This window comes from Prunus avium, chromosome 3 (assembly GCF_965620075.1).
Source record: "Prunus avium chromosome 3, drPruAviu1.hap1.1, whole genome shotgun sequence".
NCBI lineage: Eukaryota > Viridiplantae > Streptophyta > Magnoliopsida > Rosales > Rosaceae > Prunus > Prunus avium.
In genome coordinates, this window is record NC_142286.1 from 30149664 (window position 1) to 30164931 (window position 15268).

Consider the following 15268-nt stretch of genomic DNA (forward strand, 5'->3'; position numbering starts at 1 on the left):
TAAATATCTTAACCTGTGTCCTGTTATCACAAACCAAACTAAAATCTTAGGTTGATTGGCATTAAGCGCTGCCCTGTGTTCAAATTGGTTTTTTTTTTGGGAGCATGCCTTCAGATAGGATCTTGCAAATGAATCTGTTCTAAGGTGAGCACAATGATGCCTTCAGATAGGACCTTGCAACTGAATTTACTCACATGTTGACCAACCTTCTGGTATTTGTAAGCATAGAATACTACCAAGCTAGAGGGTTAACTCTCATTACAAATGCAATTTCTCTGTAAACAATCCATGGTTTTTTTTTTTATAAATAAATTTATGAGAAAGCAATCCATGTTGATTTGTGAAGAAAAGAAAGCAAAAGTCAGTCCATTCAGTCTGAACTCTTAACCAAGACACAAAACCATTCCCTGAAATACCAAAACAGACAAGGTGGCTGCATAAAGAACACATATATGGTTCCCTCGCATATATGGTTCCCTCCTGCTTGAAGTTGCAAGATTTATGCATTTGACTACTTCAAAGTAATCAAGAGATGAGAAGATTTAAGGAAGTATCAGTAGTAATACGATGCAGAGTTCAAACGATATTAAATGTTAACCCCATACTTCTGTCTGCGAGAGTTCATCAGATAAAAGAGATAACAGTGCTCAGAGTAGGGTTTTGCAGACCTTGAACAAAATCAGCAGACAACTCATGGACAAGGTATATTGACTGAGTTACACCTCCTATATACATTCCACAATTATTCTAATTCAATACATCAGGTATGAAGGAGCAGTTCAATCAATTTGAAAGGCTTGCATGATATTAAGCTACACATTGCTGCACTTAAAATGAAGAACCAGATGATGCAAAGAAATGCTGTGATGATCTGTTGATTTGTAATAGCACATCATCAAGGGACCTTGTTAACATGCTTGAATTATTCATGCTCTAATCATAAGTGATTTGTCGATCATCAAGTAGCTAATGGAATGAACTATAAACAAAGGAACGGATTTGCTAATAAAAAATAATTTTCAATTAGTTGTCATCATTCTGCCATCACTTCTCCAGATCACTTGTAACTACTACTGATTGCAAATAAGGAAACAAACTCCCAAAAATTATACAGAGATTGTTTTCACAACTCATTTTCATTTGTTGAAGTTTCAAGGTCTCACCCTCTTGGAAATAGAGATGCAAATTCACCCATGATGGGAAGTAATAGACTCAGAATGATCGCCATACACAACCATAGAAACATAACCATTTTGTATGATCGCCATAACGAAGACATAAATTAAATAGGCAAAGTCAATTCATAAACTAAAAAAAATATCATAACATCAATACCACAATAAAATACTGAACAATCAAAATTTCTGCCAGACAGACTCAACATGGACAGCCATACTTGCTCAGATGTGTTGAATCCCGCTGCAAAGACTGTCTACCGTCTGTAGCCAGCTATGCTGAATTACTCCGTTGCTTTCTTACTTCTCTTAGCCGTCTTCAGCTTTGCTTCTCCGCTCTTCAACTTCTCATGTTCACTCTTCCTCTTCTCCTTCTTTCCAACAGACTCTTCGCCCTTGACTGGCAAATCATCTGCTTTCTTCTTTGTAACATCTTTTTTCTTCCCCTTCGAAGACAACCCATCTTTCTTATGCTTGATAGTGGCATCATCTTCATCTACCATCTTAGCCAACTTTTTCAACTGTTTCTCGACAGGAACCTCATCATCTCCATCTTTCACCTTAACCGACTTTTTTAACTGTTTCTCATTGTTAAACTCACCCTTTTCCCCATTTAATTCAGCATCATCTTTCACCTTAGCTGATTTCTTCAACCTTTTGTCACCCTTAGACTCACCAACAACCTTTTCCTTCTTCCTCTTCTTCTTCCCCAATTCACCACTACCCGGTTCTTCATTCTCACTTTGCTTACCTTCTCCAATATCCCCATCACCAACCAATTCATCATCATCAAGCACCTCACCAGCATTGCTATCCATATACCTCACTTCATGAATTCTACCCTTCTTCTTACTCACTTTCTCACTCTTCAAACCCCTACTCTCAGACTTAACAACCTCTTTCACTTCCTCCTTACCTTCCTCATCACTCTTAGCTCCCTCAATCTTCAATGTCAAATCGGGCACGGCCTGGTAAACCGGCAATGCAAGCGACTCCAGAAACTTCAAGTGAAATGACCTCACATCCCTCCACTTCTTAGGCACAATCTCCACAATCCCATTAATCGCCGCAAGCACATTCTCCACAATCTCATCAACGCTCATTGACACCTTCGCTACCCTCACCACGCTGCACGTCCCGGTACTCAAGAACAACAAGGCCGACCCACATGCCTTGTCAACCTGCTCTTTCCAATTCTTGTGCTCCAAGTCCACAGGCACCGGAATCTTCTTCTTCTTAAAAAACTGCTTCCCCAAATACTTCGGAAGCAAAGGCACAATCCGCCTATCAGCCAAAAACATATCATAAGAATACAACAGCTTCCTCTTGGCTTCAAAGGGCACGTAATCCGTCTTGAGCTTCGAAAGCTTCAAAATTTTCGAGATGGGTATGTTCTCGGCCTTGATTTTCTTCGTGATGAAGTCCTTGGTGAGATTGGACTTGGGTCCGTCGTCGTATATCAAGCAGAGCTCGGAGAGTTGGGAATGGAGAGGATTTGGGAGAGGGACTTTGTAGGCGTTTATGCGAGCCTTTGGTGGGATTTTCTTAAGGGTGAGAACGAGATAGGCGAACTCGTCGGATTCTAAGAGATCCGGTTTCTCGGTCTGCAACTTGGAGTTTCGCCATTTGAGGAGGGCATTTACAGCTTTCCGCACGGTCTTGGTGATGGATTTGGTGGGTTTGGTTGTGGAAGCTGTAGGAGCTGGAGTGGCTGTAGCCATGGAGGCAGAGGAAGAGAATGGGGCAGAGAAAAAGGGGTGGTCTTGTGCTAGGGTTTAAAGGAGAGAGAAGACAACTCGGGAAAGATTGGAACTTTGGTGGAGGTTTTGGTTTTAGGATTTTTGGGGAAATAGCGGCTTTGTCCCCGGGTGCACATGTTTTTTTCACTAATATCCCCATCTTTGAAACCTAATCACAAATGTCCCTAACGCCTGCGTATCACCCTTATGTCACTCTTTTTGGTGGTTCTGAGCTCAGAGCTCTCACTCTCACTTGCTCACTCACTCACCTCTCCTCTCTTCTGTTTTCTCTCTCCCTCTCACCCACATCGGCGACGGCAACTGTCACCTCCTCAGAACCCACATCGGCGACGGCGACCTCACTCTCTCTCTTTCGGTCGCTGTTCTCCACCTCCATCTCTCCCTCTCTGTCACCTATTTCAACCGCCGTTCTTTCCCTCCGATTCAACAAATTTCTCAATTTTCTTCAGCATTCCTGAAATCCATATACCTAGAAATGACGTCCCAGGTACCCAGGTCAGCTTTTCGCCTTTACTTTCATACCAGTCTGTTATTTGGGTTTTCTTCTGCTTGTTTCAATTTCATATAATGGCCTAGAAAATTGCTCAAAATCCAAATTCTTGGTACATCGTTTTATTTATCAAGCTTAGTTGCTTGTTCTGAATATATGGTCCTATTTGTTTGGTTAGGCTGAGTTGATGAGTGCATGAAAAAAATAGCCTGCAGGTGTTCGATGAATCACCTTAATGAGCACACTATGGTTTTCTTTGAGATACAAACCAATTGGGACAATTCTCATGGTATGTACTTAAAGGTGAACTTCTAGGAGGACCCAATGAACCTATCTAAATGGAAGGAAGAATATGTGAGTTTTATTATAATTTGTTTACGAAGATGTCTTTACAGTGCATAATGGTTTTGTTAGATCACCGTTGACATTAGTTTGATTACCTTTTAACAATGCTTGAGAAATGTCCCTGTTTTTACATGCAGACTTACACAAGTGCCATATTATGTCAGTTTATAGTGAATGGATACTTGGTTGTGTCATTTGATATTTGGAATTCTATTAGATTTATTTTCTTATTTTTCTGCTTTCGTGTCATGTCTTGAGTTTCTTTCGTTTGGACATCGCCATTTAACTTGTGTTGTGAACAAGTTAATACTACATTGTTTTGTGTCATTGTGAAATTGAGAAATAAAGTTCATGTTATTATTTTGCAGGAATTCTAAGGGCTGTGATATGGTAAAAAATTACGTGAGCAAACAAAAGAAACATAGAAAGGGTCTATATCTCTAGCATTTGCATTCAAATGTCCCTTGCCATGCCTTGCCCTACCCTGCCCTGCAGTACTAGCTAGCACTACTGCCTCTGTTGTACGTGGTTCCCTAATTTGGTTTCTTTGAGTCATGTGATGCTTTCAGCTCCCTAGATCCAACTCCAATGGCTATTTTTCATTAAGTCATAATTTACTGCCTATAATTAGGACCTGCGGTTTGAAGTTTTTAATTTGGAACAATTCATGTATGCTGTTAAAACATAAATGGTACAAAGCCAATGCCGAGAATAGAAAAAATAAGCAATATGATCATAAGGGGTTTAACGTCCATGTAGATGTGCGCTGATCAAGCTTGAGCAGTAAGGCCTTTCATCTTGTGGTTAGTAGGTTTGCTTTTCCTCGTCCATTAGACGTTTTCCAATTCTGAGGTGATATGATACTCTTCCTCTTCGTATTATTCTCATGGCTGTGAAATTTCAGTTTGCAATGAATGGCTATATCAATCTAAAAGATTATTTTTGTGTAGAAATTGAATGAAAGTAAATTGTACTGCATACCTCTGTGGTGTCTATGTTCTGGAGTTAATATTGTTGATCAATAATCAGCCTCTTTCATAATTCTTTCATTGATTAATATTATTGTTCTCTCATTGTTCTGGAGTTAACTTGATTGAGTTGTCATGCACTGCTTGAAATTTTGGATACCATGTGAGTTATAAGTTGCAAATGAAATTGAGACGAAAAACAATGAACTCTATTTTTATAAGAAACTTAGTCTGCTTTGAGTTTAAGTTTGTCTTTTCTTGATACATAAGTAGGAGATTTTAAATTAGGCTTGTTTGTGCTTTTGCGCATCTGCATATATAGCAATAAAAGGAAAGTGATGGTTCCAATAGAGCAGATCAAAGATGTACCTCATTAATACCAATTTGTCTTTTGTAGTACTTTGTATATACATATTTATATATGTACATATTGACATTGCTTTATTTTGTTTCCGCTGTAGAGGAAGATGATGGATGAATTTGAGAAGGTGAAGCAACAATTGGTAGAGTACGAGATACGGCCCATATCCCACAAGTTTGGTCTCTAGTGATTTGAAACCATTGGCAACAAACTATCAAAAAATAAACTTCATCAAAACTCTATTAATCTTTAGTAATTCTCTTCTCTTTTAAAAGTATGAAAGTTTTTACTACACAATGGGAAAAACATGATTGAACTCATGAAATAGATTATCAAACATTCATCAATTAATTAAAAAAAAGAAAACTACAAATTCCATTTTAACAAAAACTACAAAATCACATTAAAGCTTAAGTTTGGATCAAACTAATGAAAATTACATACTCATATTAAAAGCTTTCCCCCTAGCCTTAGCTAGGGAGTTAGTTCCCCATAAAATAAAACTAAAACAGAAATTTAGAACTAGAAGAATTGGAGGAAGGAGAGAAAGCTCAAGAGAAGATTATGAGCTTGGTGTGTTTTGAAGCTTGAAGACTTCTCTATTTATAGGGCTAAGAAGGAGGAACATCATGATGAATTCCAATACCACCATTCCTATTCCAATACAATCCATAACTCTCACTTCATCTTGTCTAAGTTAGTGTGGTTGGAATCAAATCTTTTTTTGTTTGCTTCCATCCCATACTTCTTTTCCTTTCTTCATTTGGTATGGGTGTGGCACTTCATGCATTCTTTTCAATTCTTTAGCTGCTGCACCTCAAGCTTTCTTCACATGGGTTTTCAAAGGTGTTCAATTATGACTGCCTTTTGCTGCCAACCCATGTGGGTTTTTTTTGGGTTGCTGGAAAAAACGATTCTTCTGAACCAGGCTTGGTGTAGGAAGGCCTGAGGTTTCAATATGTGTCCAATGGGGTTCAAATCTGGATATGTCATAATAGACACTCATTGAAACAACTTTTATGAAGAATGTATTCCCATATGAGCAGTACAAGTGTACGTTTTGGGCCTTACAAGTTAACTTTTGGAAATGGACTGGAATTGGCTTCTTTTCTTTTCTTTCTTTTCTTTTTGCTTCACATGCATGCACATTCTTTCTCCTTAATAGCTCCAACATGCACCTATATAAAATCATGATATTAGAATAGAATGTAACAATTATTGCCCAATTGATAAGAGTTTGGGTGCCACTTCAAAGAGAGATAACCAAATAGAGAATTCAAATGAATTAGCCTATATTTCAATGAAGTGCAAATGGATTCGTAAAATGCAATGGAACATTCTAATTGGTGCAAAAATCAATAAAACAAAGTACTAACAAATATAGATTAGGGATAGAAATTGTAATAATTATGTGTTTATCATGTACTGTAGTTATAAGGTAAAAAAACATGTAATTGAGGAACTATTTGTGAATCAGACAGACCATGTAATTATTTAGTCCTCATGGAATGAAATTGAGTTCAATTTACTTGAGAAATTTCAGTCTTGAATCTGTTGTTTTTATTTATTCGCAAGCGTATGCAATGGAAAAATACTTTTATTTATATTATACTGTGATTATGTGTATATATAGCTACTTTTTGCCTTTGTATTGTAATTGTATTGCTCACGTATAACCTTTTTTTTACAAGTCTGTGTTGGATGATATTAATGGAGGAGTATGGAGTTTTTGTATTGCCATTGTATATGCCTTTATTGCTTGTGTATTGCTATTATATTGCCCATATATCCAATTTTTTCAAGTCTGTGTTGAAATAAAATTATAGTGGGATTATGGAGTTTTTGTATTGACATTGTATAGCCCTTTATGGCTTAGGTATTGCTATTGTATTGCTCCCGTATATCCTTTTTTCAAGTAGATTTGGAACACATGCTTGAAAAAATGGGTTATACGGGGACAATACAATGGCAATACTAAGGTAATAGAGGGATATACAATGGCAATACCAAGGCAATAGAGGGATATACACAAACTCCATACTCCCCTATAAATTTATTCCAACAGACTTGAAAAAAAAAAGATATACGGGTGCAATACAATAGCAATACACAATCAATAAAGGGCTATACAATGGCAATACACACACTCCATACTCCCCTATAAATCTATTCCAAAAGACTTGAAAATAAAATAAAATAAAAGGATATACAGGGGCAATATAGTAGCAATACACAAGCAATAAATGACTATATAATGGCAATACACAAACTCCATACTCCCTCCCCCCCTATTAATTTATTCCAACACAGACTTGGAAAAAAAAAAGGATATACGAGGGCAATACAATTGTAATACACAAGCAATAAAGGGCTATACAACGGCAATACACAAACTCCATACTCCCCCTATAAATTTATTCCAACATAGACTTGAAAAAAAAAATATATACAGGGGCAATACGGTAGCAATACACAAGTAATAAAAGGCTATACAATGGCAATGCACAACACATTCTTCATACTCCCCTATAAATTTATTCCAACAGACTTGGAAAAAAAAGGATATACGGGGGCAATACACAAGCCATAAAAGGCTATACATGTGCAATACATATGCAGTACATATTTGCCATGGCATTTGCCAATTAAATCACTAATTTGGTTACATTTGTAATTTTTTTCTTCTTTGCAAGGGGAAACAATAAACCCATGGAAACTAGAGATTGACAAATTTCCTTTTAACTTGACTTTCATAAATTGATGAACTAACAATGTAATTACATCTTAAGATATACATGAGAAAGTGGCTGAAAACAAAAAATTTACATCTCCTCTTGATCGGGAATTTTAACACATTTTATATCTATCAGCAAAATTCCAGGTGATCTCCTCTTAAACCTGAATTTAAGCTGAAAGTTAGCAATTTCCTCCCCAAAAGAATGCCCCCACTTGAAATAAGACAATCTTCCAACTGTATAAAATGGATCAAAAATGCATATTAGAAGCAAATCATTCAATCACAAATCATTAAATGTGTGGCATCCACAGCAATGACTGGCTGCATCTAAGATTGAAATTGTTCAACTAGCAACAATAAATTAGATTTAGACCCCCCATATTGAGTTGCCCAACATACTACAATAAATGGAGCATAACGGTTGGATCCACTTCCCTAGCAAGTTTGATAGCATCAGATGTGGCTATATATTGGTTGGTTGGAGATATTGCTAGTATTATGCTATTAGCAAAGTTTGATACATAAATGACTGAAATGAATAATTTTAAGCTATTGAAATAAATGTTTTTATATATATCATAAATTAGAATAAAACAAAAACAAAAACAGAAGTTAGAGCATTATAATAATGGAAATTGGGTATATAGTTAGGGTGTTAATTAGAGCATTATAATACAGATACAATACAAGACCAAAAGAGGGACAATCAGTAGGCAATAAAATTGGAAAACAGGAAACATACCTTGCTCGGAAATTAGCAAAAGTGGATTTTAGGTAAATTATGAAAATATTGAAAATACTAAAAATATGAAAATAGGGAAATTCCAAATGAACAGCAAGATCAAAGCAATATGCAAGAGATATATCAGCAATGTCAGTACAATAGAGTTGCAAAAGACACCAGATTTGCAATACATAAGTAGTATAAGGATTATATTCACAAATGAGTGTCGTGACAGACAAAAAAAATTCCTTATACCTCCCAGAATTTGTCCATCTCATTTCCATATCTCATACTTTCTCTCCATTCTCTCCATAATCTTTTGTTTTCTGATAACATTCAGTTTTGTATGTATTCTTCCATGTGGTATCAGAGCATCATTAACATGTTTAGGGTTCGGTCTTGCTATTTTGTTGAAACCTTTACGCAATCAAGAAGAAAACTTATGAAAGCATGTGTTCTGACATGAGAAAATTACGAATTAATTCACATGTTTTTAAGTTTTGGTTTTTCTATGTTGTTATTGAAGTAATCATGCAGGAATTATATTTAAAGGTTTCAAATTATGATGTTGGCTTCTTACGGTTAAAACCCACATTACTGTTATTTCAAAGAGCATCTATGAGTTTTATAAGTATTCTTACAGGTTGCTCAGAAAAGCCAGAAGTCCTAATTTAATATATCACCTAAGTGATTTCACAGACAAATCACAATCACAAAAGAGTGAATACATCACTTTCAAGGAGGTCTGCAAGTCCAAGTCTCAGTCACAAAACAGTGTATACATTATTTCAAAGACAAATCATAAGCACAAAACAGTGTATCCAAGTCCAAGAGCTTGACAACCACAAGAAATAATTGGTAAATTTCATTCAATCACAGAAACAACAAGCCACAACAGAAACCCATTAATGTCTCATTCAAAATAGTGAAAGCAATCATCCAATAATCTCATTCAATCACAGAAACCCCAAAAAAAAAAAAACAAAACCAATATCAAAACTCACCACAGTGCAGATCGACAAAGAACGTGTTGTGGCTTTGTGGTGGAAGTCGGCGACGGAGGTGGCGAGTCACGACTGTAGCTTCGTTGTGGAGGCCGACGATGGAGGTAGCGAGTCGCGCCTTGGCTAGGGTATGGTTCCAAATTTGGGGTTCAACCTTGAGGTTGAAATCAACTTCTAGTTGGAAGATATAACTAAGAGGAGATGGAGTTAGGCAAGATTCTATGGTGGAGGTGGATTTCCTGTGAGGTTTGGCAGAAGGAAGAAGAGGAAGAGACTGTCAATAGGGAGTTTTTATAAGGGGCATTTGTGATTAGGTTTCAAAATGGGGATATTATTAAAAAATTAGGTGTACTAGGGGCAAAGCCGGTAATTTCCCAATTTTTGGAGAGGGCAAAGCTTGAGAATTGGAATGTAAAATTGGGCTAACTAGGGTTTGTTATGGGCCCACATTGAATTGGGCTAGAGACTTTGGGCGTGGTTTCAACACAAAAGACAATCATGGCAATGGCATTGGCAGGCACGTTGTAGGGTTTGTAATGCCAATAATGTTGGAAGGCTTGTAACTTGTAAGTTATGGGGTAGAAATAGATTTAAATTAGGGAAAAAAATCATTTTTGGTCCCTGTAGTTTATCATTTTCATAATTATGGTCCTTGTAGTTTCAATTTGATCAATTTTGTCCATGTAGTTTCAATTCCGAGCAATTCAAGGACAATTCCCGTTTTTTTGTCAAATTACTCTAATATGGAGGGGCATTTCGGTCCAACTTACAACCCCTCCACAACCACCCCCATAAACACCTAGCACCCCCTCCCCAACTGCCTTCTCCCATCCCCCCTCTCCCTCCTTACCCAACTTCTTCCTCCTAACTCAACCCACTCCCTATTCTATAGTCACGACCCAACCACCTCCACAATCACCCTATACCCTCCCTCCACAACCACCTTTTCCCCTCATTATCGCTCTCTCATCAAACTCCAAAACTAATTCCATGCATTGCCTAAAACCTCTCCTCATGAACCCATGATAAAGTAGGGGCTTGAGACTTGAAAGCATAAGAAAAGCTACAATAAGGGTTGCTTGGGTGGCTGGGGAGTAGTTGTGGAGGGGATGCATGATTGGACCGAAATGCCCCTCCACATTAAAGTAATTAGGCAAAAAATTGGGGATTGTCCTTGAATTGCTCGGAATTGAAACTACAAAGACAAAATTGATCGAATTGAAACTACAGAGACCATAGTGGTAAAAGTGGTAAACTATAAGGACTAAAAGTAGCATTAAATTATACAGCTTTAAAACTAGTAGAGGTCTCCATTAACATTTTGGAGATGGTCCCTCACAGCTCACATGTATCACAATCTTGAGATGGCCCCTCACCTCAATAGATTCACCTCCCCTATAAATAACCCACAATGACGATTTTACTCTTCAAATTGACGGTTCAATTTACAAATAATGTGATGGAATGACTGAATAGGAACGAATGAGAGAGTTGGAAAACCAAAATGGCACAAAAATTAGTTGAATAAAAATGAAACTCGGGTATAAGTTCATGAACCATTGCATTTAAAAACCCATAAATAAATAAATAAACGTAGTATGTATAAAATTTCATTAAAAACCTAAATACTTCTCACATCTTAAAAATAAAAATGCCTCTTTAATTCCAAATAAAGATCTATCTCGATCAACCATTACAGAAAAATGGTTTTAAGTATAGGAATATAACTTTTTCACACTGCCAAAAAAACACTCCAATGAAACACAAAGTCACACACTGGTGATGACTCTTGTGACTCTTGGTTGAAGCATTGAAGCCGTTTAGTAAAGCTCCCGCCTTTTTAACTCCTAAGGGCCCCCCATCCATCAAATATGTGCAGATGTAGCGTTGTATTTCCCTCCTTGACCGTTTCAATTTCAAAAACGTTAAAAATCAAACTCACGGCATTCTTTCTCTGCTCTATCTGCCATTCCATATGAATATATGATTTCTTTGTAAACTCACAGCCACCATTCAACAAGCAGGCCATGCCTTCACGTTCACATTCACGTCCAAAGAAAACCACATCAAAATCTGCCAAGAAACAAATGAAGCATACCAAAGAATCCATCCACCAGTCTCCACCTACCCTTCAACTCCATCTCCAAGGTTCTCTCTCTCTCTCTCTCTCTCTCTCTCTCTCTATTGGATTCCTATTTGTTATTTGCTTAATTGGAAACTGGCTTCCACATAGTTTGACTTTATTTCTTATTGATCCATCTGTAATTTCCTTTATGCTTTCTTAATTCCTTTTTTGTTCTCTCTGTACCATGTTAAACTAATATATATATATATATATATATATATATATAGAGAGAGAGAGAGAGAGAGAGAGAGAGAGAGAGAGAGAGAGAGAGAAATTTATGACTTGAAATTTTGTGATGGCAAAGAATTGAGTGGTTGTGTGACTGCTTCTGTGACTTGTCAAAGCCATTCTGATGATCAATATTCATTAGGAGGAGAAGAAGAAGAGAGACGGAAAGTTTCTGCAGATCTTCACCAAATGGCGGATTCTTCAAACGGGAATTTAGAGGAGACCCTGAAAGTTCAACCAGATGCTGAAATTAAGGTGGTTGAATCTGTGACGGACATAGCTATTGATGATTATTCTGCGGCTGGAAAGAAAACCCATGACGGTGATGATTCAAGTTCGAGTAGTAGCAGTTCGGATGAAGAGACAGAAGCTGGTGAGAAGAGTGCTAAAGTGGCGGATTCAGGGGAAGTGGAGGAGACGAAAGAAGTTTCCGTAGTGGTTGTTGAGACTGTTGAATCTCTGTCCAACCATTTGGATCAAGTTGTTGTTGATGATTTGGAAGCTGTGAAGGAAGAAGAGGAGAAAGCTTTGGCATCTGTCAATGGGACCGATGAATCTTCTGCGGCCATAACAGATTTGGTGTCAGAGCAGATCGAGGAAAAAACATTGACATATTTGGATGAGAGCAATGGGGTTTCTCTAGCTGAAACAGATTTGGTGTCCAAGGAGGTTGAGGAACCAGCATTGCCTTCTTTGAGTGAGCATGATGAGCCTGCTCCAATTATAACAGATGTTGAAGAAAAGAGTGAGGTTGTAGATGTGGTGTCAAATGGAATTGAAGAAACCAAAATTCCTGTTTTAGAAGAGACAATTGGAGAGTCATCTTACACGGCATCTAGTGAGAATGTTGATGATGGATCGTCGAAGCGGTCGCCTGATCAGGTTCCTCCTCCCGTTGAATCAGCTGATGCTGGAGAAGAGTATGGGATTCCTGAAAGCACCAGAAATCCGGTAATTAAGTTGATTAAACTGTTTCTTTACATGTTTATCATTTTCTAGCTCACATGAAATTCTTTTCAATTGAATGATCCTCTCTTGGTTTCGTGTGTTGGCAGTCTATTGTATCTGTCACTGGACGCCCCCTGCAACCAACTTCATGGAAGAGTTGCTGTGGCCTTTTCGAAGTTCTGCATCGATCCAATCGATAATTCAAGGTAATTTACATCAAGATCATAGTCTAATTATCATTAGATTAGTTTATGGTGTGAACTCTATTGCGCTTAGTGTATGATAAAAGGTCGTTTTATCGATCTGAGTGGGAAGAACAAGATATACTAAATGTGCTCTTCATGAACAACCCTAAACTCACCGAAGACTCCAAACGAAACACTGTCCCATCAACTGTTTAAGATTTTGTTTTAGTACTTTTTTTTTTTTTTCCTAAATACCAATCTACATATGGATTCAGTTTTAGGGCTGAGACTTCATTCATGTTTTCCTGCTTTTTTTCTTCTTGAATTTTTGGGTGAAAGAATTGACCAAATAAAAGTTTGGAATGTGCTGTCATGTGGTGGCATGTGTTGGCATAAACTCTGTATATTAACATGTTGCTTCAGAAACATGGCTTTACAATTGGTGGCCTACCATGTACATGGGTCCTTCGACATTGCATCTCATTTCCTTTTGCACATAGTGCTAAACAACATGTTCACCAGTCAACGGGGTCTAGTCCAATGAAAAAGGGTCTTAACTTGCAGACTAGTGATCTCAAGTTCGAACCTCCATGGCACTATTGGTAGTGTGTGAGAAACCTTCATCCCCTTATAGTTTAGACTATTGCTTGTATTTAAAAAAACAACAACCTGTTCACTGAAAGTGTAAGCTAACTAGTTTTTTTTAATCCAATTTGTGCAGAGACAAAGCAAAGCGTTATGGTGCAGCTGAGAAACAGAGATGAAGTTTGCAGAGACTGCGACAGCTACACTTAATTATATATGCCTTTTCAGCTATTTGGAGCTTCACATTCGTTTAGCTTAGCAGCGGAAGATTGAGATTGGGTTATGCGTGATTGTGTGTGGAGTGAATTTCGTTAGTGGTTCTTTAATTATATTTTCCGTATTTATATTGAGAAAAAAAAAAAACAAACAAACGTTCTTTGATATTCCTACAGTGATTTGTATTGTATTTATTGAGGATTTTCCTCTGTTCTTCTGTTTTTTTGGGTAAATATTGAACGGAAAAGTTTGTTGCCAAAATGTATATCATCTATTTGTTTATCATACCTTAAATGCCAAGGAGAGTCATCCTCGCTAAGCAATTATCAAAACATGCATAATACGAGACTGTGTTCTATGCACATCAACGGCAAACAATCATTCACATAGCAATGATAGAATGATAGATTGTTTAAATCATCAAAATAAAAAGTAAGGACCCGGCGAAATATGTATAAAAAAAATGGAAAGGCTGTATTAATTTGACAATAGATCTCTCACAAATGAGTATATGACAAAGTGAAGTCAACCTAAAATTGTACAAGATTTTAACTTTTGTTATCCAAGTCCAAAAGGGATATCTTAACCTGTCTGTAATGATCCAAGCTACAATTTTGATAACTTCACATGTAACTCCAAATCCCAACGTCCTTGAGAAAAACTCCAAATCTCAACCAGGGTAGAGTCTTTATGCACATATGCAACATACTCTGATTCCACATACTCTTATTCCAAGTACAACCAAGATCATAACACGTAACACTAAAACCAAGTTTCTTAACGAACCGCCGGAAAGAGCAGGATATTGTGGCAATAAAACGGACACGACTGGATTATCGGCTAAGTTCGATGTACATTTCATTAGCAACGGGATGATTGCTTAACAAGTTAACGTGGATTGTACCTAAACGGAGGATCAACTTCTCAAAGAAACCCAAGTGAGTTTGAGCCTCCACAAATTGCACCAAAAAGCAGCTAAACTGGTTGAACAAACATGGTTCCATGAATGTTTCCCTACCGACAGATACACTTCGGCTTCTATGTAAAAATGGTGTTCTACAGTTAACCGAATTGAGGACTTGTCTTATTGACAGTCCCTATTGTGACAAACCCCCAGCACCACACTAAGTGGGCCAAAAATAAACAAAAATGAAAAGGGGGGCGCAACAAGGCACTAAATTAGAAACAAAAGGTGACCAAGGCTATGATCACTGATGGGTTACCGGCTACGCTCTGATTACAGAACAATTTTTTTATCAAAACCTACTAAATGGCATTTTAAGGAAAGCACCAACAAGGCAATTGGACAATCTTAGTAAAAGCGATTAAGCAGAATTAGAATATAAGTGCTACAAGTACAGCATCAAATAATACGCAAAAAATCTTGATACTGCATTTGTGTTATTCAAGCAATTCA

At 37.3% G+C, this 15268-nt stretch overlaps 2 protein-coding genes across 2 annotated transcripts; one reads left to right on the forward strand and one right to left on the reverse strand.

Moving 5' to 3' along the window:
- Positions 1-1282: 1282 nt before the first annotated feature.
- Positions 1283-3028, reverse strand: LOC110754889 (uncharacterized). Its single transcript, XM_021956015.2, has one exon. The coding sequence runs from the start codon at positions 2894-2896 to the stop codon at positions 1460-1462; it is 1437 nt and encodes a 478-aa protein (XP_021811707.1). The 5' UTR covers positions 2897-3028; the 3' UTR covers positions 1283-1459.
- An 8929-nt stretch (positions 3029-11957) lies between these two features.
- LOC110754892 (uncharacterized) lies at positions 11958-14136 on the forward strand. The gene is made up of 3 exons (XM_021956017.2): positions 11958-12868; positions 12973-13071; positions 13772-14136. Exons 1-2 carry the CDS (start codon positions 12107-12109, stop codon positions 13063-13065), a joined length of 855 nt encoding a protein of 284 aa, XP_021811709.1. The 5' UTR covers positions 11958-12106; the 3' UTR covers positions 13066-13071; positions 13772-14136.
- The last annotated feature ends 1132 nt before the right edge of the window (positions 14137-15268 follow it).